Genomic DNA, 24,922 nt, shown 5'->3' on the forward strand with positions numbered 1-24,922 from the left:
TCAGCATGCGAGGACTCTAAAGAACCTAAAGTGTTGCTTGACAGATGAGGTGACTGCTGTAGTGGACGTACCTTCTCTTCTGTTGAGCTTGCCGTTGAAAGGTGCATTTCTGATTGAGGACTGTGAAGAGCTCTGGAAGGAGGCTTTGGGTAACATGGACACCAGAGGACTGTTGCAATTATCTGTAACAAAGAAACAGGTGGTTTGTAATGGGTATGATGTGAAATGAACGACAGGGTGGCGGTGATGAAAGCCAAAATATACAAGAAACGCATGACTCGGAAAAGCTAATTATAGGCTAACATTATATTTCCCTGCTCCATTTTGTGGTGTGTAATTGTGCTAACTATGTGATATTGAATTTCTTAGTTGTACAATGCCGGGAACAAAAGTTGTTAATTATTTGGTTTCTTTGGTCACCTTTTTGTCTGCAAAAGGGGGCGCTGTGGAGATAACAAGCTTGCCTCACTTAGCCACTTCGCAGAGTTCTACAACAGTCCATTAGCTCGAGCAGAAAGCGGATGTCCTGCCATGACTATTTGTCAGTGCATGTATGGGTTCCGCACGCCTGTGTGTGTGTGTGTGTTTCTGTGTGTCCACCAATATGTGTGTTCGTTATTAATCCAGCGGTGGTGAGATTAGAGCACTTCCAGCACGCAAGAGGAGATTAAGAGGCCAGCGATCTCAGCCTGTCGCCCTCGCCCTCATCTCCCCCCTGATCCCGGCCCAACCGGCCCACAACAAGAGCACTGGTTTCAGGGCGGACTTCACCCTCACTCCTCCCTCCACAACTTTCCCCCCCGTTAGCCTCCGCAAGACACGCCACCTACTGCATGAGGGAGTGCTCCGCTCCGAAGCGTCTCTCCCCCCACTTCATGATGAAAACTGGCACCGGCTTGATTTCAATTATGCCGGCGCTCTCTTCATCAGCACCGCTGCACATTTCTCTCGGGCGCAGGAGAAGCATTTTGTTTTGGATGCATTCCACTTCAAGTCAAAGTTATTCCGAGCACATCTGTGGTGGCAATTGGCCATTCATCGAGGAGACAACAGCACATTAGAATTGACAGCAGAAGCTGATCTACTGTACTGAGCAAGCCTTCCTCCTGGGGGCTCCCATCACATTCAAACCCTGTCCCTGTCCACCCTGTCCGATCAGTTGCTCTGAGAATTTCTAACCCTGACTTCCAAGGGTGACTAAAGTGGATCAGGCTGTTTCTCTGAGGATTAAATCAGACTTGAGCCTCTGTGGTCAAAATGCAGATTTGAAGGATTAAAAATCGAACACTTGGAAATCAAACAGTACAGATCCTGTTCGCAGCATTGAAGTTCTCTCTCACTCTCTCTCTCTCTCTCTCTCTCTCTCTCTCTCTCTCTCTCTCTCTCTCTCTCTCTCTCTCTCTCTCTCTCTCTCTCTCTCTCTCTCTCTCTCTCTCTCTCTCTCTCTCTCTCTCTCTCTCTCTCTCTCTCTCTCTCTCTCTCGCTCTCTCTCTCTCGACTGACCAATGTTCTTTTGAAATCAGAGGTCAACAGCTGCCCCGTTGACCAATTGAACTTTTAACAGTTGCTCCCTAACTGCTTGCTACTCCAGAATACCAGTAAATGTCAAAGCCTAGTATTCCATGGTGGCCAAAAACCGAAAATACTAACAAATAACAAAAAATGTAGGCCTGGTTGATGCTGTCTGAGGTTTACACCTACTTGCGACAAATGAGACCTTGGATTGCCCTGAGAAGGAAAAACAAAGCTGCAACATTTTTTACGACAGGAGACATGTTCTAAAAGTGACGCCTGGCCCATAACTCTGGATCCTTGTGAGAGCAAAAGACAATTTCTCCATGTGCCAAATGTGCATCTTATAAAAACGTGTTGTTGTTTACAGCCTCTATCTAGGCACTTGGTGGTGAGCCAAATGCCGGACTGTCAATCAGAAAGATTTATGGACGGGGAATGACTTGCCGGCAAAGCTGTGCTGCTCTGCTCAATGCCTCCTTGGCCTGCGGGATAATTGAAAATCCTCCCGAGCTATGAATGCATTCGGCCCATGGCGCCACTCTCTATGCAAAGTGCCAGCCCTTAAATCTGCCAAGTTACGCATGAGACTCAATGCATAGACCTACGCACAAGAATACGAGTGACTGTCTGTGCTTGAATAGTACTTCTTTACTCATAGCTTAGAAAGGAAAAATCTGAAGCATGAGCATTGTTTAAAAGTTGAAAAAACCTTCGGACGGAGTGACTTTGGAGAACATTCTGGGCTGGCCTTCCCCTGAATGTTTTGCATCTCGGCAGCAAGTGTGAAGGCAGAAGAGAACAATATCCTGAAACCCTCAGGAAGGCATAACACCGCCCGAGGTTATCAGTGATCCTGTTTGGGATAAAAATAAAAGTCCCCCATCATTCTGCTTTCTGCACCCTCCAAGGAGCACCACCATGCAGTGATGCATAAAAAGATGGATGACCACAGGGTAATGTTTGGATCCAGGGGCGAGAACCCTTTTTAGCTGGTAAGATGCACATCGATTAAGAGCCACAACGTGTTCAACACGAAAAAGACCTGCAACTTAGTCCTAAACAATTCACAATGTAGGAACAGAGTTTATTTTACAATCAATCTGGACTGTGATTTGTTATTTGTTTTTAATAAAACCGTATTGTCTATATTTCTACATGCTAGTCACTACCACATCTTGACTACCATAAGATGTCTGGTGTAAACATTCAACACTGACTTTTCTTGCATTCAAGCTTGAAAATCAGCCACGTATTATCCTTTAAGTGTTCCAAGATATTTCCCATATGTGCAATGCAACTGAAGGTACCTCATCTGTGACTGTCAAGGATGTTAAGCTGTCCCCTGAGCCAACATCATGAGTCATAAACAAGGCTCACCAGATATTAGGCTGACGAGGTTGATTGGTTATTTATTAGGGTGTCACCAGAAGCACAGAGTGACAATTTAAGATACAGGGTGGCCCCAATTTACTTCACACTCAAATCAGAATAAAAAAAGACACACCCAACACTCTGTGTTGCGCTATCTGACTGCCAGACAGCAGAGTGGATCAGACAGGTTTGATCCACTTTGAGGTCTAGAAATCCACACTGCACAAGTAGAGCATGAAACTGCAGATTGCTTAAATCTAAAGTACCTGCTCCAAAATCAACAAACCCTAATAGCACAAAAACAAAAAAAAACACACACCTAGTTTACCACTATGTTCCACCATTGATTAAGACCACGTTTGCTGAAGGAGTGCCTCCAAATTATCCTTTTTGTTTTTCAGATGAAATGGATGCAGATATATTCAGAGTGAACAATCATTTAAAGCAGCAATCCAGCAGGCCAATAGTATGAAAGGGTGTAAGGATAGCATTCAGCAACACGACGGCTCCAGACCTCCGGGTTGTATTGATGAAAACTCATATGATACCTAGCATGGATAAATAGACCCTCTGCCTAGGGTCCAACAACTGCTGCTCAGCGATACCTAGAGAAGATGCGAGGTATCAGTTGACAATTAGCCCCAGATGCAGGCTAAATTCGAGGAAGCGCGGGTCAATACAAGTGATTGAGAAACACGGCCCCGGTTACTGTAGCACTTCATTTCCAACAAGACCTCCAATTCAGTCAACGGGAAAATAGAGCCTAGAGACTCCGGGTCTACAGGGTGAATGGAGTCTGATTTGAAGCCCTGTATGTACTTTAACAACTAGATACCGCATGGAAGTTGTTCCATTTTAAATGTTCACTGTCAATTTAATCACGAGAGCGTTCTAAATCCGTCTGCAGTCTTCTCCCTCGGAAGTGAGGTGGCCCACATGTGAACCTTACCTTCAAAGAGCGGGTGCCAATCACCCTATCACTATGCAAAAAAAGCCAGGGGTTGGAAGCTTATTAGCCTTTGCTGAATATCAGGCCAGAGGACAACGGCTCCTGTTAGCGCTGGAGTGACAGATTACTTTTAGCATCGAAGCCCAGATGGAGCTTCTGATACAGCTGTCCTCTCTGTTGCCCGAAGAAATGTCGCACAAGTCAGTCACATTTAAATGCGGACAATTTCCCTCGCTGGCCTTTATTCAATTAGAGATAATCGCTGGAGCACAATTCTGGCAACAGGTTGCAGACTATAAAGCCGACCCTTGGGGTGGGGATAGATTCAAAGACAACACACAAGTGACATCATCTCTACACGTCGCACGGTTATGGAACACTGTTGTCCTTCAGATGACCACAATCAATATGTGTTAAAGGACATCAGGATGTGTGGATCTTCCCTTTCATATGTCTCAGTTCGTTTTTATTACTTTATTTTGCGGTTTTATTCAGGTCTTTTTTTATTATGTAGACATTTTTTAGAAAGAATACTCCGTCTCAGTTGTTTGTCTCACCTATATGACTCCGTCTCACCTATATGACTTAATGAGCAATATATTATTAAAATGTTAATATATGACAATAGAAAAATGATGCGTTATTAAGTGTCGTGGTTAATGATACCACTAATTAGCTATTTTGAGGAAATTCATATAAATCATGAATATCGCACTGCCATGCATCATATTGCTGTTTTCTCTCTGGCATGGTCAATAGACTGTGGGTGTTTTGAAATCCTTTAAAACCATTGCCAGTAACACCAAAAATAAACAGAGGATGAAACTTACGGACTACACTGCTATTTGAAGCATATTCATTGCACGGTATGGATCGGGAAGGGCTACCACATTAGTTTGTGAGCTGTGCAATTGAAAATGGAAGGCCTATACCGGCGCCACATTCATCATAATAGATTTTTTTCCCCCTCCCAGGAGGTCCAGAATAAATTATTCCTCTAAATAGCCTTATATCGGGTGTCCATTCTATTTTCTCCCGTCTCCATGTTTTGGCACTCATTAGAATCGAGAACTGATTTGTTAGCAGCACATCGAACCCACTGATTAACAGCAAGGTGATGAACTCTAATCACTTGTCTTATTTCTCAAAGCAATTTACTTTGACAGTGGAAAAGAGCACATTATATGTCTATGCCTGAATGTGCTAGAGACTTGTGCCAAAACTAACTTCCATAATCCATCATCTGATAAACAATTTCATTAACAATAAATTGATAACAATTAATTGATAATCAATGAACGTCTTAAGTAATGTATGAACACAGTATGTATGAACACAGTTCATCCATACATTACAGTGGTCAATTTATTGGAATCAGTTGTAAACCTAAGAATCAATGTGCTTGAGACTAGTGCGGAAACTAGCTTGATGAATCGATCAGTGGATTGAAAATGTATTTGTTACAATTAATTGATAATCAATTAATGTTTTTAGTCATTTATCCACACACACACCCACACAATACATATTCATATTAGCTATATTAGCTTAAAGCCAAACACAAGAGTTTGTTTTTGGTTCATGTTCTGTTTCAGATGATTAGAACATGAATACTTTAGTTTTTCTTGAACACTCATCAGATAAGGCAAACATATTTAAGTCATTCCTTTGAGCACTGTTAAATGGACATTGCCATTGCCATTATTTATGTTGCTTCGGTGATTATTAATAATAGATGAAAAATGTAAGTAATTGTTAGAGCCAATCAAAAAGTGAGGTCAGTCCATCAATAAGTAAGCCTGTTTGTTTGTCTATCTACACAAGAGATGAAAGCACAACAATGTGTTCTCACAGAAGGGGAACCATCCATTCACATTGCTTCTCTTTGCAGACCCTGTATTCCTCAGCTTCTCTTCCAAAATACATGGCCTTGGAATCCGGCGCCTCCGGAGCTTTGGAACCGACCCCATGTGTCTTAGTGGAGGAGATGTGCGCTGTGTGTTTAAAAGATGGGGATGGCGATATCTAAAGTGCCATCCGGCCCGCGGCTCTCTGCCTCATTTATTCCTTGATGAATGAATCAAGCCGCTGTATCCCATGAATATGCCTGACAACAGTTGGAGTTTCTTAAGGGCCTACTTTACATTCATTAGCAGCATGAGAGAGAGCTACATGGCCGACGACCTCCTGGGCACGTAGTGTGCGGTCGGCGGACGAGGGAGGCCGGTGCAATACCCGCCAGCCCGTGCTGCCACTGCTATACGCTTGCCAAAGCAGGGGAGGGAGGGAGGGAGGGAGGGAGGGAGGGGCCCGGCTCTTACTGTGTCTGTTCACCGATCGAACGCGGACCGTGAACATTTCACGTGAATAAAACAAGCGGTGGAAGAAGACGCAGAAGGTTTCCCCCCCGGCCCGCCCCCCGCGCTACAGCCTTCCATGCACATGCACACGCACACACACACACACACACACACACACACACACACACACACACACACACACACACACACACACCGACCTGTCAGGTTCTCACTTATGAAAGATAAATGCTCTGTGCGCCTCCTGTGTGGGAAATCACTGGTAGAGCAATATTCTTCCTGCAGACCCTGGGTGAGGTCCTGTCATATCAGGGAGTACCTGGATAATGAAAACCCCCTGCAGTTTTTACCCACTTAAGGCAGGTAACAAAAAATATGCCTTGTTGGGATTGAAGTACTTTTTAATGGTACACCTGAAGTTGGTGTTGATTACAACATGAGAGTGGAAGGCAAAACCCTTGCTGTTTTAGTACGACCTGACTCATTCCCAATCAGATACATTTAAAACAAGACAGCGTGTTAAGGGGTATTCATTACTGTACATCAATGAATACTTTCTGAAACGTACTTAGAGATAGTGTTATTTTTTAAACGGCAACGGAAGAACCACAATAAAAGCTTTGCTGTCGCATAATATATATTGTTTTTTAAAGGTCTGTCATTTGTTTGAGGGGTTGTAATAGCTGCAGTTAGCTTTGCCACATGACGGAGCCACACACACCAGCCCATGTTACATGTCTCCAGTATCTCTCTCTTTCTTGCCCTCTCCCTGCTCTATGTTTCTCTATGGTAAATATGAAAGCAGCCTCTTTCTCATCCTGGAGGAGCATCTTGCCATTTCATCTAAGTACAGCATGTCAATTCTGATCACTGGATACATTTGAGAACCACAGGAATGTCATAAATGAGTAATGTAGCTGTCAGTTTGGCTCACTTCATCTGCTTACAGCATGGGCATAAACTGTGTATAGCCCAACGCACCATAACAGTGTCATGGCCGCCCCCAGAGAATGGTGGCAGCACAAACGTGGTTCAATGTTGTAATTCCATTAGGATAATGTCAGCCCACCAGTCCTGTATGAAGTTTTAAATACATTCCTGACTTCTGGGTGATTAGGATTGTGATGTTCTTATCTTTCTGAGCATCTGGTGAATTTAAAGGGGTAGTTCGGAATTTTGGACATAGGGCCTGATTCCCAAGTGAGCATTGGTATTCTATATCACTGGAGACAGTTTTCAACACATTTCATTCAGTCCTTCTAGTTGCAGAGTTCGCTCGTGCTAGGCTAGCGCACGGCAACGGGCAACGCTAGCCTGCTATTAAAAACAGTCTTACCCACTCCACAGTACACCCGAGGTAAATCAATTATAACGCCAGACTATAGATTTAAATGTCTGTGTTGATAGAATAATGTTAGAAATAAAACTAACCTAAAAAAATAAAACTAAAACTAAGGCTAGCATTGCCCGTTGACGTGCGCTAGCCTAGCACGAGCGAACTCTGCAACTAGAAGGACTGAATGAAATGTGTTGAAAACTGTCTCCAGTGATATAGAATACCAATGCTCACTTGGGAATCAGGCCCTATGTCCAAAATTCAGAACTACCCCTTTAAATGATGTATGATGTAAGTATACAGTCTGAAGGGAAGACTTGAAAAGGAAAACAACTAAGGGAAATACGTCATTTGATGATAGAATAAGGTGAAATCTATGAAATCACATAATTAACACAAATAAAACATTTGAGGTATATTGACTAACTAATGTTGAATAACATTAACACGGTTTCAGAAAAAACACCATGGCAGTTTGCAAACGGGAAGTTTTGTTTTGAATGACCTGCATTGAAGAAATGCGACCTCTAGTGATTGCGTGCTGGGGGACATTATAGGAGGTACATTAGACATTATAGCTTCTATATTATTGTAACGCTACGCTGTTAGACTACCTGCGCCCCAATATCGGTTTCAACACACCAGCTCAAAACAAATACTTCCCCCATTGAAACAGTCGAATCGGACACGAAGACCTATATAAAAAAGCAAAAGAAAAGGCTGTAGCCCTGATACTGGAAACACGCGTTCCTCTGCAATTGGAAATTGTTTTGAACATGGCATATAGCAATTTTTATTTTTGTTAAATTAGTAAGTTGGGTTCATTGTTTTTCTAACCTCACCGTATTTTTTTTTTTCCTTTTTTCGATATATTACCTTTTTGCGTCTCACATTCTCAACGCACACCTGTTTTTTTCTTCGGCATAATTAGCCGAGCAACATCGCTTGGAAGCTAACATGTGTAAGCATTTTAACTTTTCCCCCTCCAAAGAATTGCTACATCCTTGTTTATTATTATCATTTTTTTAACATCCAAAGCGTGTTCGATTGTGCAGGCTAAACAATCTCTTCGTTTGACACACTATAACCGCTAACGTGTGATTAGATTACCTAAACAGACCTTTACCGTTCAATTGAATGATTTGATTATACAAGCGTCTGGTAGTGCGTACCGCATGTAAGACAACTTCTGACCGGACTACCGCGTTACTTACAGCTGCTGGCGGCAGACGCCGTGCTGGCGACGCTCAGGAACAAAGCACCCAAGGTAATAACGATATTCAGCGGAATCCTTTTTCGCATATCCATCTTCACGCATAGGTTATTATGTCCCAGCTAGTGTATCAATCTCGTGAATCAGGTTCCTCCTTGCGTCTTCAGCAAGGAGGGAACCTAGCACTAGGAGCCAACAGTGTACTACAGGAGTGAACCGCTCCGACGCCAACACGCTCCCTCTCTGATGATGCACATGGCAACATCTCTGGCGCTCTCTCTCTCTCTCTCTCTCTCTCTCTCTCTCTCTCTCTCTCTCTCTCTCTCTCTCTCAATCACACAGACACACACTCCTACTCACTGTTTCTCTCCCACTCACTCACTCTCTCTCTTTCTCCCACTCACTTACTCTCTCTCTCTCTCTCTCTCTCTCTCTCTCTCTCTCTCTCTCTCTCTCTCTCTCTCTCTCTCTCTCTCTCTCTCTCTCTCTCTCTCTCTCTCTCTCTCTCTCTCTCTCTCTTACACGCCCCCACCCCCTCCTCCATCTCCTCCTTTGCTCTCTCTCTACCTTTTTTCCCTTCTTTCGTGCGAGGCAATTTGGCAAACATTTAGTAACAGACAGGCTTCTGTGGATCGTTTCAGCACCATTTGTGTGCGGACAGCTCCCTACACTAATGGTGGTATTTATCAAGGCTCTTTCGATATTTTCTCATTTTCACTTGTGAATGGGAGGTTGTTTCTTGTAAACAACCACGATTTTGAAAATATGGAAGGATGTAAAATATGTATTCGTGCAGTTCATGTTAAATGTAGGCATAAGTTATGCGTTTATTTGGATTGTGTATATTGCAATTACATAATGTTTCCTAATCCTTTCTCTTTTATCTGAGTGGAAGCTTCAAGTTACTATGATTATGCTGTTTGCCGGTGATGGTCGTTCAGGTTCTGTGGGCTCCATTTTTAGGCTTTAGCGACAGCATTGGCCCATACTATTTGAACCTTAGGAGGTTAAGCAAATATGAAAGGTTAACACAACTTTGATTTGATTTCAGATCTCCCTGAAGTCCACGGATAAGACAATATATATGAGGAGCAGGAGTGATTGATCCAAAGAACACAGCAAATTATGAAATATTAAATAATAAAACCTTACTATATATAGAGCGATCAGTGGTTGAAATAAAAAAGGATGGTTTATATAACTTTTGCTTATATACTATTTATGCTATGCATGATTACATTTTTTATATAAATTGAGCATTGTACTATAAATCCATGACTTAAAGCAGGTACTATAAAGTATATTGAAATATATATATATATATATATATCACAGGTTTAGTACATACTTTGGAGAATATGGATCATTAAGATTATATATTAATAGCATGTACTAACAGCATAATAGTTTGGTTAAAGAGCTGTGTGGTTCATTGGGTGACATTATTTTGAGATAAAGGCAACAACCAATTTTGGCTAACAACCCTCTTAACGGTAAATCTTAGATTTTATTGTTTCTAGTCTACACAAGTTGAAGTGTTCCAGTACTTCGCTCGAGTCTAAGATATAATGCTTTATTTTTCTGGTTACCTGCCCACTGTGATTGCATGAAGGAGACCAATCCCTCAAAGGGGTGCCCTTCTCAGCGCTGCTGGGGCTGGTAAACCTGAGATTTCTCTGCATTCGAGAGCCACAGCTCATCTATCATCCACCTGAGAGGAGCCCTCAGCGTTGTCTCTCTTGTTTCCACAGATGAAATTCGCCACAGCGGCTGCATCTGAGTTTGGTTCAGGCAGGCCTTTATGTGCTAGATCGGAGATCGCGAGAAAGCTGCAATCAGGGAAGTGTCACGGATGCAGGTGATATGTGCGCCCCCCACCGCCACCACCGTAACCGCCACCACCAAAGCAAAGGCCGCTTTTGAGTTCCTTTTGCCCCAGACAGACGGCTTCCACACTGCGATAACACAGCTGACGAGGTGACAAAAGCCTCTAATGTTCTTGGTTTTTGTAGTTTTGGTGACATTTTTCTTCTCTTTATCTCCTCTTTCTCTGTCTCTCTCTGTCTCTCTCCATCCGTCTCTCTGTCTCTCTCTTTCTTCCTCTCACTCTCATCTTTTCCTGCAGTCACCCCCCCAACCGCCTCACAGCTGTGGTGGAAGTGTGAATTTAATCCATTTTGATAATTTGAAGCACTCTTTCTGATCACTAAATGTGCCCTAACATATAGCGCTCGTCTCCGCTGCATAAGTTCACAAAGAGATCAAAGGAATGCATTGGCGAGATGACTCGAACACGGCCAGTGCCCGGGTAGCGCTGCGCACAAGGCTAACTGTCATTGTCAGCCATTTTATTTTAATTGCAAGGATTATGGTGCTCGTTTCCAAAGATAATGTTTCTTGTTTCATTGCCTTTTCAAGTCCCACCCAGCTTTATATTGCTCTCTCGGAGCCTTTCTCTCCAATGAAAGAGCCCATTCATTTCAGTCAAGCTTTCATTTGAATCAAATATCTCATTTCATTTACTCCAAGGCAAAAGCCCAAATGGGAAATCCGGAAGTGCTTATCATTGCTGACTAGAATGTAGCATGACGACGAGGCTGGGAATTAACCAGGGCAATGGCATATTGAAAGCAGGCTCTAAAAATGTCTACCATAGGGGTATTATTTGAAACTATGAGGGTGTACTCTACCAAATGATTCCTTGTGTTGCAGACTAGAGAGTGTTGCAAATGCAACAATTAGTTAGAAAATGAGGCCATGTGGTAGCAGGTGATTTAAAAAAAAAGAATCATTAAAGCCCACGCAAATTTTTCTGCACGAGACTCAACATTCACTGTGTTGTTGTCAGCGATATGACATTGCTTCTGCAGTTTCCCAATTAGAGGCACATGTACTTTCTACCGTATATGCAGCAGCCACAGATAGTTCTCTCATTATATTCCAGCAAATAAAAACAGCAAAACAGCAAATGGACAGTTGATGTAACATTCACACACCTTTATGGTGGCCCTAGTTGTGCAAACAACGAATGAGAAACTGCAACGGAATGAGAAACGGCAACATAAAAGCAAGACTTTTGTGTTGGTGTTATGTTGCGGTTCTCATGTAGTGTTCTCTGAGTTGCTGTTGGTTTTTTACCTCAGGGTTTTCTATTGAGGACATTGAAATCATGACCGAATAAATTAAAAACAAAAAGGTTATATAACTGGACTGTCTGCATGTCGACGGCCAATTTATGAACAAGAACAAAGATTCACCATTAAAGGTTTGAATGGAATAGTCGACGGAATAAGTATACAAAAATGTAATTTATAATAGACATATAAGTCAATACGCAGAACGTATTCAATACCCCCCCTTAACACTGTCACTGACATATTCGATCAATCTCTTATGAATGAAGTGAAAGATTGACTCAACTTTTTGATTTTGTGAAACTAAATTCGTGGGGAGTCGAAGGAAAAACAAAAAGTCATTTTCCTTACTTTTTATTTAAGGAACACACATTTACATCATTGTCTTTTCTGTGCTGCTGTATATACAAGTGATGAATACACATTTTGTCATGGCCTTCAGATTCTCAAACACAGATTATTATCCATTATATTGCTCTTCACAAAAGACTAATATGTTTGGGAATCCGGGAGAGATGTTTGTTACTTTAACAAAAACAAAAAAGCTTCTTATCAACTTTTTTATGTTGGTCTTTTTGATGACATTCCAAAAAAACGGAAAATAGAAAATGTAAATTTTGGCATTTAGTTTGTCCTTTCTGTCATCGGACTCAACTGGTTTCAGATTGATTCACTCTGTGGTCAAATATTCAGAGGTCAGAGCATGTGCTTCCGTCTGTAGCTGTCCTTTGATTGGTCAAATGCCACACTGATAACGAACCCTTTATTTTATTTGTAACAATAGCTTTTAGCCCCATACAAAAACATGAACATGTATAATTAGTCATAGCTGCATGTATGGTTTCCTATAAACAGCTTCATGATCATTAGCAACAGCAAATTATCCCCATCTCATCTTATCATGATTGGAGCTGGGAACGAAACTTTTCCACAGCTCATGTGATTATAATTCTACACCCACTAAAGTCCTTACATGCAGTGCTAAGGATAAACAAATTTTTGCACCCCATTTCACACAATATTGGAAAGAAAAAATATTTTTATAACTGTAATGGGGAATGTCGAGAGTTGCTCTGACATTTAATTTAGTTTATTTTTTTCCTTTCTGCCGCAAAATATCCCTTTGCTCGGTAAAGCCACCGGACTCATCGGACTCAACTGGCATTCTACTGGTGTTCCTTTCAAAATAATTCAATTTGTTTGGGATTTTGCTGCATTAAGCGAGTGCCAGGTGGTCTTATGTATACGTAGAAAGCCAAGGTTTAGGATTATATTGCTCTTATTAAACCGCGTTGTGAGCCTAAGTGAAAACAACCTTGCTGAGCAATTAACTCTGACTTCCCCTCCTTTGACAATACTGGAGCTGGTTAATAACTCACTGGGTATCATTTTTTTTTTTTTTCAAAGCATGTTGCTGATTGGACAGCCGGTGTAGCACCTGTGCGTTGTTGCAACAGAGGAAGATAAAGTGTTTACTGTGGTTATGATGCCTGCTGTCAAACGTTCCATGTCGTTATTTCCATGCTTTGACGCTGTGGGAGACCACTGTCGTCATTAGCGACTCTCATGGGGTCCGCCACACTCTGCAGGCACGATCCTGTCTATCTTGTTCCATATGACCCACCTGGTTGTTTTGCTCCACTTTTAAATATGACATAGTTCATGCGCCATTTCGTACCCGGTTTGGCATCGGTTAATCACTTTCAGAAATTCAGTATAGTAATATTATCCAAGGAAGGGTCAAAAAAAGAAAGGAAAGCATCTTATATAATGCAGCCATGAGAGAGCCATGCAATACTTCCGTACCTATCTTGCACAGAGCCTTAGACGCAGCAGTCTTAAGCCAATAGCAAGATAACATCAGTCCTTTTGCAGAATAAAACCTGAATGAAATGTTATCACACTGAAAATGTATATATATATATATATATATATATATATATATATATATATATATCTGCTGTCTGCGTGCAATCCCAGCGATGTGCATCCTACGTTTTTCATGGCAAAATCCCCCTGATGGGATGAAGGCCATTTGAGGGTAGGGGGAGGTAAGGTTCTGAGATTGATGCAAGGAACTGAAGAAATCTTCTTGAAGTCAAATAGAGAGGAAACATAATATCAGTTTGAGATTATTTGGTTGGTCTCAGATTCCTTCTTCTAAATGTAAATCACCAAGAGAGGACAATTTTTTAATTGAAATGGGTTCAGTGAATGCATTTAGGGCGAATACTGGTAAATATTTCACATATTGCACATTGAGAACATTGTCATGGGCTAAAGCTTCTCCACAAGTGTGCAGAATATGCAGAACACATTCTGGATCACTGCTTTATTTTCCTTATAATGTGATGTATAGTCTGAGTTGTTGTTTTTAATTTCAACCAGTCATCTCTGTCAGCAGCGACCAGCTGGTAAGCATGAATTAACAACCACAACAACAACAACCGTAAACAAACTAATAAGACCTGACTATGGCAGCAAAGTTTGCTTTATAAATGAGGCATATTTATATTTGTCAGTTGATGTTATTTCTGACAGATGGTTGGTCTACACAGTAAACACGAATAGCTCTCGTTCAAGTACTGCCGAGCTATGAATGAGCGTCCACTCCAAAAAAGAGTGGTCGTCACATCTAGTGCCCCTCTTCATAGATTATTTAAAACAATTATAGACTCTCCGTAGGCAATAAGGAAATCAGCATAATTGTTTAATTGAATTCATTCGAGATTTATGACAACTTAGAAGGTTATAATTATAATACTTTCTTTTAGGCCCACTCCTTCAATTCTTAAACATCTAAATTCTCTGCTGCTTCTGTCCTGCAAGTCAGAAATCCACAATTTAACAATCTAAGGTAGCTTCTTTGAGAAATCAATACGAGTCATGCATAAAATCCAATGCTTCCGATTTCTTGATTTCATGGCTGCTAGCCATTCGTGGCGGAAAATGCCTACATTTTCTCTTACTGAAACTAAGCGATGCTAGCAAATAAGTGAACGTCATAATCCAAAATCGTTTATGCTTCTCCCTGAAAATAGTTTGAAAGTAAAAAATTGTACTTGTACCCTGAAAATGCTCCATCCTATTCAAACTAAGGCTCTACTTTGAATACATTATCGGACAAAAAAGACAATGTGGCACGTTATTAGTATGTGATGACAGTCGTTTACTCTGTGGTATAATAATATTAGTTTTATTCCATCCTACCTTTACCGAGGCAGGAAATAATTAAAGAAATGACTTCAATAACGCGGCTATGACTTTGCATTCAAAGGAGGCTCACCGCTTTATTACATTTTAATTTGCCTTATTAAAAAAAAAATAATGGAGATTGCTGCAGCATTTAAAAGACAAGCTATATAGAATGGACACTGAAACCAAAAAAAAATAAATCAGTCAATAGGTCACATGTGAACACTGCATAGTGATTTGTTTGTATGTGTGTGTGTGTATGCGTGTGAGTGCGTGCATGTGTGAGTGTGTGCTTGTGTGTGTGTGTGTGAAGATTACAGTAACGGCCTAGAAATAGTAAGGAGCAGCTGGAGCAGCGCCACTGTGGGACATACCAGGCTAGACACTCTGAGCAGATCTCCTCTGGCCTGCTTGTTATAAAGGCTGTGGCAGTACACAGCCCATTCACGCACGATGCGGGAGCGTCAGTCAGGATTACCGGTAAAACCTTTAAACATGGAGAACATTTGAAGAAACTGAGGGAGGACAAAACCTGCTGCATTCATTGGAATAATTACTGTTACGTGCATTTGAATAAACAACATTCATGAATAGTAATAGATGTCTCTAACAAGTAATTAGTAGATAAATAGTCTTAAATCAGATTTAAGATTAATAATCTTAAATCTGATTAATAATGTAATGGCAGACAAGCTCAAATCGGGGGAAATGAGGCGTTTCGATCATGTTGCTGGAGGCGGGGATCTGTAAGAGTATAAATGGCGAACGCAACCGTGGCAAGCTAACCCTGTGTCTTTAAAGGGTTCGGATCAACATTCATAGGGAATGACTTTCTCTTCCGTAATACGCTCCTCACAAAGCAGGAAACAAGGCGTAACTGTGCCCTTTCAGTTTTCGGTTTCCAGTCCAAGCTCTCTCTCACTCACTCACTCACTCACACACACACACACACGCACGCGCGCACGCACGCACGCACGCACCCACGCACGCACGCACGCACACACACACGTAGACAAAACCTATGAAACCCACTCCTGGTGACTTCTACAGATCAGGAGGGCTGCTGAACATATAACCAGAGGCTGAATCTCTTTGGATTAATTCCAAGCTCAAACCCGACTATCCTGCTCTTCTTACAACTATTCATTGTTATCGGGTGAGGGGAAAGAAGAGCTTGAGGCAAAAATAAGAAAGCAAAGCATTTTTTTTTGGTGCTGAAGCATTTCGCCCTCCCAAGAGGTACTCAATGTGTGATTTTTACATTAGTCGATTCAAATAGGAAGATTGGTTTTTGAAAATATGAGGCGGGAATTCTATGGAGGCTCCATGGCTGGCTGTTATGTGTGCGTCAGTGAAAGGTCACACCAGGAGATTGGATCAGTGTAAATGCTAAAGACGATGGCTGCCGTGTTGCGTGTGAAGGTGATCACACGGGTTATACAGCACAGAAGAGGCTGTGCGCATAGAAAGCGCTAGGAAAGCAGTAGGTAGACGGATTGATGGGGTTGCACATGGCCTACTCCTAGTACCTAATATGCTCAGCATCCTAGACAAGCAAAGACTTGTATGCTTCTCTAAGACACCCCCCACGTTGGTATCGGAGCTTAACGTCAGCGCCTCACACGGGCAATTGTTACGAAAATAACCCTAGGCTTACTGAATTGTTATTGGAAATGGTTAGAGGCGAATTAGTAAAGCTAAACTATTCGTTGGAATGTAGCCATAGGGGTTCTGATTATAAGCAGAGGAAACGTCTTTTCATGGCAGAAATGAGATGTACATTTGATGTAGGGATATGTTCGATTTATTAATTGAATGTATCAGAAATAATCGACAAAGGTACACAACAATTTTTTTTCCCTCAATGCAACTAGTAATATGCCTTTTAAAGATTGCCGCGCTCACATCTCCAGCTCTAATCAAAGCAACCAAAGCTATCTTTCATGAAGCTCAGAGGAGGAATAGAAATAATACATCCTTGGATTGTAGGTGATGAAATCATCGGGGACCATGAGGCAGTGCAGCTATCCAACATTCTGATATATTGCAAGCATGCTCTCATTTTGAGGGAGATTTGTCATAATACTCGAGTTGGCCAAATGCATTCCCCCATTGCAAAAGCTTTTACTCACCGCTGGCTCTCCCTGTCAAACACAGAGAAATACACTCTCTGTCACAGTTGTGTTCCAGGAGGGATGGAATGGAAAGTCCTTGGCTGAAAATCACCCAGCTGAACAAGTTGTGTCATTGCCTTTGGTTTGCGCGGTTCTGTTTGTTCGCGTGCAGGGTGCGTGTGTTTATTTTCGAGAAATGCGTATGTGCCTTTCGTCATGTGTTTGTGTGAGTTTGTGTCTGTGTCTGTGTAGTGTGTATGTAATTTGTGTGAGTATGTGTGTGTGGGCGCATTTATGCACGGGCCTTTTTCTCGGTTTGAGTCTGCGAGTGTATGTGCACGTGCTTTGCTTTGATAATGTATATGGCCGTTGTAGGCGGTGTGGGGGGGGGGGATCTGAGTGTGTAGATATGTCTCTGTCTGTCAGTGTGTGTGTAAAGGGGACGTGTCTCTGTGTATTAATTAATCTGTTTCTGTTCAGTCTGTGTGTGTGTGTGTGTGTGTGTGTGTGTGTGTGTGTGTGTGTGTGTGTGTGTGTGTGTGTGTGTGTGTGTGTGTGTGTGTGTGTGTGTGTGTGTGTGTGTGGGGAGGGGGGGGGGTCGGTTTCTGTGTGTCTAAGTGAGTCCGGAAGTAGAGACAAATGAGCAACGAATCAGAGTACCTACTTTATAGAAATGCTTAATCACGGCCAAGGCAACACTGCATGGCTATGCGAGCCTCACTCTTCCCCCAGTCTGCTAAAGCATATTCTATACTGTCTGCAGCACTCCCCAGGGACCCATGAATTGAATACAGCCACTCGATTGATGAATACATTTATAGATTAACAATTGGTGAGGCCAAATATGGGAGCTTTTATTGTGGCACTAAAACACAAAGACAGTTGATCTAATTTGTGCTGATCTGCCAACGGTGTTTGATTACAGACTGCTTTCACTGTTACCATACATCATGTTAAACATTTATTTGGGCTCCTTTCAGCAAGCTTAAGTTTTATCATTATTATTGTTTTGATGTAGAAAAATATATAAATATTTCCAATTGTAAATGCTGAAATTAATTAATAAGCAAAAAAAATACTTGGAGTTCAACCCCCATATGGATGGCTTTATTTTAGTCGTGTTGTATATGCATATAAGGAATACAAATTGAACAGTTCACCATTGACCCTTTAAATCCCCCACCCCACATCCACAATACACAATTAGATCAATTATCAATGAAACAATTACAAAAAGTTTAATTAGATAATAGAAAACAATAATAATGAATAAATATCCAGATCAAGTTCACAAGTTCAAATACCAATCAGTAGATACACAAATAGTCTTAGACATGTTTTCAAAGATACCAAGATCTGAAAGACCCTTTAGTCTGAACGAAGAACAGACAGACTGTCAAAATAAGTAATGAAAGGCTGCCACTTTTTTAAGCATCTCTCACTAACCCCCCTAAGCGTAAACATAATATTTTCAAGAAACTTTAGCCTGACAGAATGGGGAGTATTTCCTTGATAAAATCGTTCTCTGCCTGTATAGTATCATATAATTTCATTTCAATTCCAAGGAAAAGGTTCAGTGGCAACTCAAAAACGGCCAGCAGTGGACAAGACTTAGAAAACACGTAATTTATTGAGGACCAGCAACATCCAAGCCTTGGGCAGCACCAAGACATGTGGGAAAGATCAGCCTGTAAACTCCGACAACGTAGACATCAACACCCCAATTAGGAACAGAGTCAGGATCAATTTCCTCTTAACTCGCTTTTTAACTGAGCTCTGTTGACCACCTTTAGTTGGATTAGACTGAGTCAGGTGCATGAAGAGGAATTATTAACTCCCTCCAATGGTTTATTCCCCAGAAGTCCGCTGTGAGCTCTTACCCCAGTACCTCCCATTTGGTCCTTGTTTTGGGGACATTATCTTTATTTTCTTCCCAGTTAAACCTCTTTTTTTTGGGGCAGTGGGAACAAAGGTACACCACCCTTAATCACTTGGGTTCCGTGTGTGTATGTGTGTACCCCCCTTCTCTCTGGTTTCATCTTGATTTATATTAAAGACCGAACAGCACCAAGGTAGAAGAAGCAGGCCAGTTCCAAAGACATTTAAGAGGTGATAATTATCCTGGGGGATATGGAAGAGAGCAGAATATAACCGTCACGAGTAAGAACTTCGGTTATTTTTGTCTCAGCAGATAAAAGGGAAAGTTTCAATTATGAAGAGGTACTATGAATCGGCAGTGTCAGCTGGCCGGGGTTGTAAGATTCCCATTAGAGAGCTTAGCCCCCGACGACCCCTAAATCCCCCCGTCCCCCCGTCCTCCTCTCAATTATATCAGCCACAGAGTGCTTTGACGGTGGAAAGGGGTTCATTGTGTGTGTGTGTGTGTGTGTGTGTGTGTGTGTGTGTGTGTGTGTGTGTGTGTGTGTGTGTGTGTGTGTGTGTGTGATGGGGGTAAGGTGGTGGAGGTGTGTGTGTGTGTGTGTGTGTGTGTGTGTGATGGGGGTAAGGTGGTGGAGGTGTGTGTGTGTGTGTGTGTGTGTGTGTGTGTGTGTGTGTGTGTGTGTGTGTGTGTGTGTGTGTGTGTGTGTGTGTGTGTGTGTGTGTGTGTGTGTGTGTGTGTGATGGGGGTAAGGTGGTGGAGGTGTGTGTGTGTGTGTGTGTGTGTGTGTGTGTGTGTGTGTGTGTGTGTGTGTGTGTGTGTGTGTGTGTGTGTGTGTGTGATGGGGGTAAGGTGGTGGAAGTGTGTGTGTGTGTGTGTGTGTGTGTGTGTGTGTGTGTGTGTGTGATGGGGGTAAGGTGGTGGAGGTGTGTGTGTGTGTGTGTGTGTGTGTGTGTGTGTGTGTGTGTGTGTGTGTGGGGGGGGGGGGGGGGGGGGGGGGGGGGGCGATGGTAGCTCTGCCATCGGCTCAGTGGTCTCCAACTGATCTTTTTTCCTGTCCTCAAACACAGAATGACACAAAAAAGAAAAGGAGAGAATGCCTCGATTGACAAGCGTACTGGCACTAAAGCAGGACGTGGTGGGAGCCACTTGTGCACTCCGGCGATTTTCATATCAACATGGGGCCCAAAATAAATTCTGGTGACATGATGACGTTAACGGCTTTTAGTCACTTTTGCACCTTTCCCTTTTTCCTCATGAACCTCAGTGCATATGCCACCAAGACACATTTATTTATATCTACCCTTCAGGTCTTGACAGGCTCAAATTCAAAGCCTGGTTTGAAAGCGTCTTCTAACCTTTGAAGCAGTTCTGTGTACCAGGAGGAAATGGAGATGCAATCTTTAAACCACATTCCAACTTTTCCTCACAAAATTTCAAAATAAAATATAAAAACAAATAGGGCAAATAAATAAATGATTGCAAATGCCCAACTGCCTCTGGCAATGGATTGAAAAAAAACCCCAATCAAATAGTGACCAAAACTTTGATGAGCCCTCAGAAGCCTTTTCTCTTTGTGAGCCATGAAAAATCTGAGGAATATCCTTTTGATAAATCAAATGTAGTGAGCGAAAACAGCGCCAACCTTCATGGATGGCAGCACTTGTCTTTCTGGCAGCTGCCACGCGAGATGGTGTGGCCCCAAGCCATGAAAGATTCTCCTTGGAGTTCGTTAAACTGTGGCATTTCTTCTAAAAGGATGACGTGAACTTATGTTTTCCTTCCAATGTTTCGGCTATTTTCTTTGAGCACCAACTCTATGGTAACGGCATATGTAAAAGTTTTCTACTTTTGCTCTATTCTGCTCAATGCGGCGTAGAGTATCTTATGGATCTTTACATGGTTCCAATTATACCTGTTAATCAGTATTCACTGAGACAATCAGTATTAATCAGTATTCTACTTCATGAGGTACAGAAGCTCCGTTCAATCGTAAACGCAATGTCACCAATGCAAAATGTACACGTTCAGATAATTGATCCATTCAAGTCGTTGCTTTTGTTTTGTGTTTTTCCTTGACAACTATCAACAACAATGAACACGAGCCAGCATGAGTTAGCGAAGGCTGACAGCAACTATTGGGTAACCCATGGCAACAGAATTGCCTCTCGTATGATTTGACAGCATTAGCATCGAGGCAGGGGACCCCCTGCTGCAATGGCTTGGGGAGCGCTCACTTCACCGTGAACATTCACCATTGCAACGGCCATATTGAATTTGAGAAGATTAGGATTTTTGATTCATTCATTATCAGATCAAAATGCGCCCCACATTATTATTTTGATTTCCCCCACCCCGATTACCATCTGCAATGCATGAATAATTCATATCGATATGAAAACGAGAGAAGAAAAACTATGTTGGAGACATCCAAAACGTCTTACCTTCCATAAAATGTAGGGCATGTAATAATAATAATAATAATAATATATTTAATTTGTAGAGCAATTTACATTCTGAAATCTCAAAGTGCTACAGAGTTTAAGTAAACAGTAAAAGGGAAATTAGCAAAAGGCTTTTTTAAAAAGATAAGTCTTACGTTTTTTTTTTTTTTAAAACAGCTGTAGTCTGTGGCCGCATAACCTCCCCAGGCGTGCAACACAAGACCCCCCCTGCCGGCTAGTAACAAGACGCCATGCAGAGCCCATTTGGACTGCTTTACTGGCTCCGCAGGACACTGGCCACCCATAAAACAACATCTTATTTTCCTCTTGGCGTAGTGGCACTTTGCACCACTTTCCCGCTGTGAAGTTATTTGTATGCTTGTCGTAGTATGTTGGTAGTTCGTCATCAAGGCACAATTCAATCCAAGGGAGAGAAAGAAAGTGAAGAAGTTCCAACATCTATACAGGTTGTTTCAGGCCAAAATGTTCACATCACCTGAGCAATTAATAATCCTAGACAGATCCGGTGTACTCTTACCGTCCGATCGCTGCAGTGTGAATGATGTATTAGACGGAGCTAGCGAGAAAGACATCACTGCACATTTACCCGGAAGGTTGATTACGGTCACGGTGGAGGCATAAGTGGCAGCAGATGCAGCAGAAGGTGAACAGATCAATTGGAATTGATTGAATATGCAATGGAATGGTTTGCATGTGCTTCAGACATACTAGTCCTAAATAAATCAGGCTAGAATAAAAGTACAGATTTCCCCTTCCAGTTCCCAGAGAACTGGACTTTGTCGTTGATAGTTTGTGGTTATGTTGTCATCTCAATCCTTGGGTTGCCGGTTCAATCTCTGTAGACAGTGGGTATACTGGTACTGTGAACCCAGGCAGACGTCTGTTTTGGGGGGTGAAAGTGCTGTGGTAAACCTCCGCCTAGGACTCCTTGAGCTTTGGCTTAGCGGTTATTGCGAGATCAACTCCAAATCCAGGGGTTAGCGGGGTGAATCCCTGTGCCGGTTTAAGGACCTGTAACATCTTTTTAAAGCTTTACTGGACACGACTGACAAAAATGACCGTTGAAAACGCTGAAAATATCAAAATGGTAGGTAGCACTCAAAGCAGAACCTCACAAGGCCAAATTGCCCTATGCATAAGCCACTGGCAGACGCATCATATTGTTAGAATATGCCATACTAAGCCTAGAAAACAAAGATATGTTTATACAGAGGAAGCAGGGATAAAATAATATAGTCTTTTATGAATCCCATTCTGTGAATGTGGTTGTCACAGCAGAAAGGAGAAGGAGTGACTGGGACAGGCTGCCATTTGTGTTGACAACACACCGGAATATCTAGAGGGACCGTGGAACCTAATTGGCTGAGCAGTTTTACCATTCCAACTTACACTGCTTTTTTATTGGATAATAAATAGGAAGAATAATGGCTGTTTTAATGTGTCCCAGATAACAATTAAACAGGGTTATCAACAATTAGCGAGGGAAGGAGGCACAACATAGAGGATTTACAGTGTAAATATATACAGAAGTTAATTAAACTACCAGTTGATAAAAAGTAGCAAGGTATTTTGTTTAATTAACAGAACATGAGTAGTCGTGCACTAAACACACACATCTTTGAGGATGAAGCATGCATTTTCCATATTACTTCATTGTTCTAACAGTTCTTAACATTCATTTAATACAGTGCTGAACATTACTTTTAGCATTCACATACGGTAAGGCTGTGATAAGATAAGAAAAACATGTCATGACTGTCACAGTATGTAGTACATGAATGAACAACCCTCCTCGTCTACCATAGTGGCTGAAAATAATACGCTTACAAGTTGATATTTGTGTAAGAGGGGTAGTAGAGTTCAGAAATCAGTAGAGATACAAAACAAACAACACGGTCACAACACTGTGCAGAAATGCACTGCAATTACACACAAAAAAGCCAGTGACTATAATGTCTGAATCGTGTGATCAAAATGTCAAAATGAACCAAAAACATTTACATTTTAACTCATTTCCAACATCACTGACGGATAGCTGCCTTCAATAACGTCATCTGTCACAAATCATTGCTGCAACAAAAGCGTGACTGTCCAGACGTGCTCATCACATTTAAGTGTGCTCTGGAAACACTTCCGTTGTTGTTTGGTGTAATTGCGGCAGGGAGTTTTCAAAATGCTGTGCATTTGATGTCAAATTGATGAAGAGTTTTTTTTAATGTGGTTCTTTTTTGCTATTTGCATGTGCTTTCTTAAGTTGCAGTGCTTGGATGTCTAATTGAGTAGATGCTTTCTTAATTGCTTGGGTTTTGTCTATTTGCATGTGTTTTCTTAAGTTGCACTGTGAGCTATAAGGGCCACCGTAGTTTTTGTCTATCAAGTTTACTGTACTGGATGTTGTGTCCTTTCGCATATTTGTTTGCAACAACGGTTCTGTAAAAATAAATGCGTTGTTAAATCTTCCTCCAACCCACAGAGGAAATGTCCTCTTCTTGTGGGCAGTAGAGGGAAGTAAACAGATTGCATTTCTATCATTTAGATGCTGTACGCTGGACGCCTTGATCAACAGAAAACTGCTGCTCAGGCCAGAAATCCTGGGGATTGATCAGACAATCATAACACATCATAACTGGCAATTAATGAAAGTAGAACATTAGATTTGTTGTCTCTCCAAATATAAAAAAGCGAAAGCAATGCAACGGTATAATTCTGTAATATGATGACAACGGTGAAATTCACCTTTTGTTGTTCTTTATTTATTGTCTTTTTTTGTATTATGTTTTAAAATGCAATAGGCCTGCATTGCAAAAGTCAATACAACATATCAAAATCACATTTTCTTATTTATTTTTTATTAAATTGGTTGATTAAATGGGTTTCAAATTCGCTCTCTGATGTTGTGGTTAATTAAGTCTAATAGTTTTGCCACCTTATTTTGAAAAGGTGCATATAAACGATGAATCAGCTCCTTTTGTGCACCAACTCATATTTATACAATTATCTAATTGCTAGGAGTCTCTCAATCCAAAACTTTTTTTGGGGAATGATGTTTGGCAAATATCGTTCTGTGTTTGAACATTATTGGAAAGCAATTCATCTGTCGCTAAGTCACGCCCCCCTTCGTTACCATGATGAAGTGGGACAAACAAACCAGGCTAGATAACAAAAACATATGGAAAAATGTCGGCTGGCATTATATCAAGGCAGGTTTAGGAGAAGCTTGTTTTAAAATGATTTTTTTTTCCCAGAAGCAATCGAAAGGGACTACATTACGCAATGGAGGGGTAGATTCAACACTTTAAAATACATACAGAAGCTGACAAGCCTAAACTCAGTTGGTATTCTGGCCTGACGCACAGTCTGATCCACATTACAAACTTTTTCTTGTCCCCGTTGTGGCTTGGGAAACGGGATGAAATATACCCCATTCTGCAGC

At 41.6% G+C, this 24,922-nt stretch overlaps 1 protein-coding gene and 1 long non-coding RNA gene across 2 annotated transcripts in view; one reads left to right on the plus strand and one right to left on the minus strand.

The window, feature by feature from the left end:
- The window catches only part of LOC132448536 (contactin-associated protein-like 5), a 56,815-nt gene extending 47,763 nt beyond the window's left edge, over positions 1–9,052 (minus strand). The window contains exons 1-2 of the mRNA XM_060039941.1: positions 8,704–9,052; positions 72–182 (exon numbers count right to left, since the gene is read on the minus strand). Of these exons, the coding sequence (XP_059895924.1) occupies positions 72–182; positions 8,704–8,797 (205 nt within the window). The 5' untranslated portion in view covers positions 8,798–9,052. The remainder of the gene's footprint in view (positions 1–71; positions 183–8,703) is intronic.
- Positions 8,372–24,353, plus strand: LOC132448537 (uncharacterized). Its single transcript, XR_009523381.1, has 4 exons — positions 8,372–8,450; positions 8,706–8,756; positions 10,454–10,679; positions 24,026–24,353. It is a non-coding gene; the product is annotated as an uncharacterized LOC132448537 (long non-coding RNA).
- Positions 24,354–24,922: the final 569 nt, after the last annotated feature.

The sequence above is a fragment of the Gadus macrocephalus genome, chromosome 20, assembly GCF_031168955.1.
Source record: "Gadus macrocephalus chromosome 20, ASM3116895v1".
Classification (NCBI taxonomy): domain Eukaryota; kingdom Metazoa; phylum Chordata; class Actinopteri; order Gadiformes; family Gadidae; genus Gadus; species Gadus macrocephalus.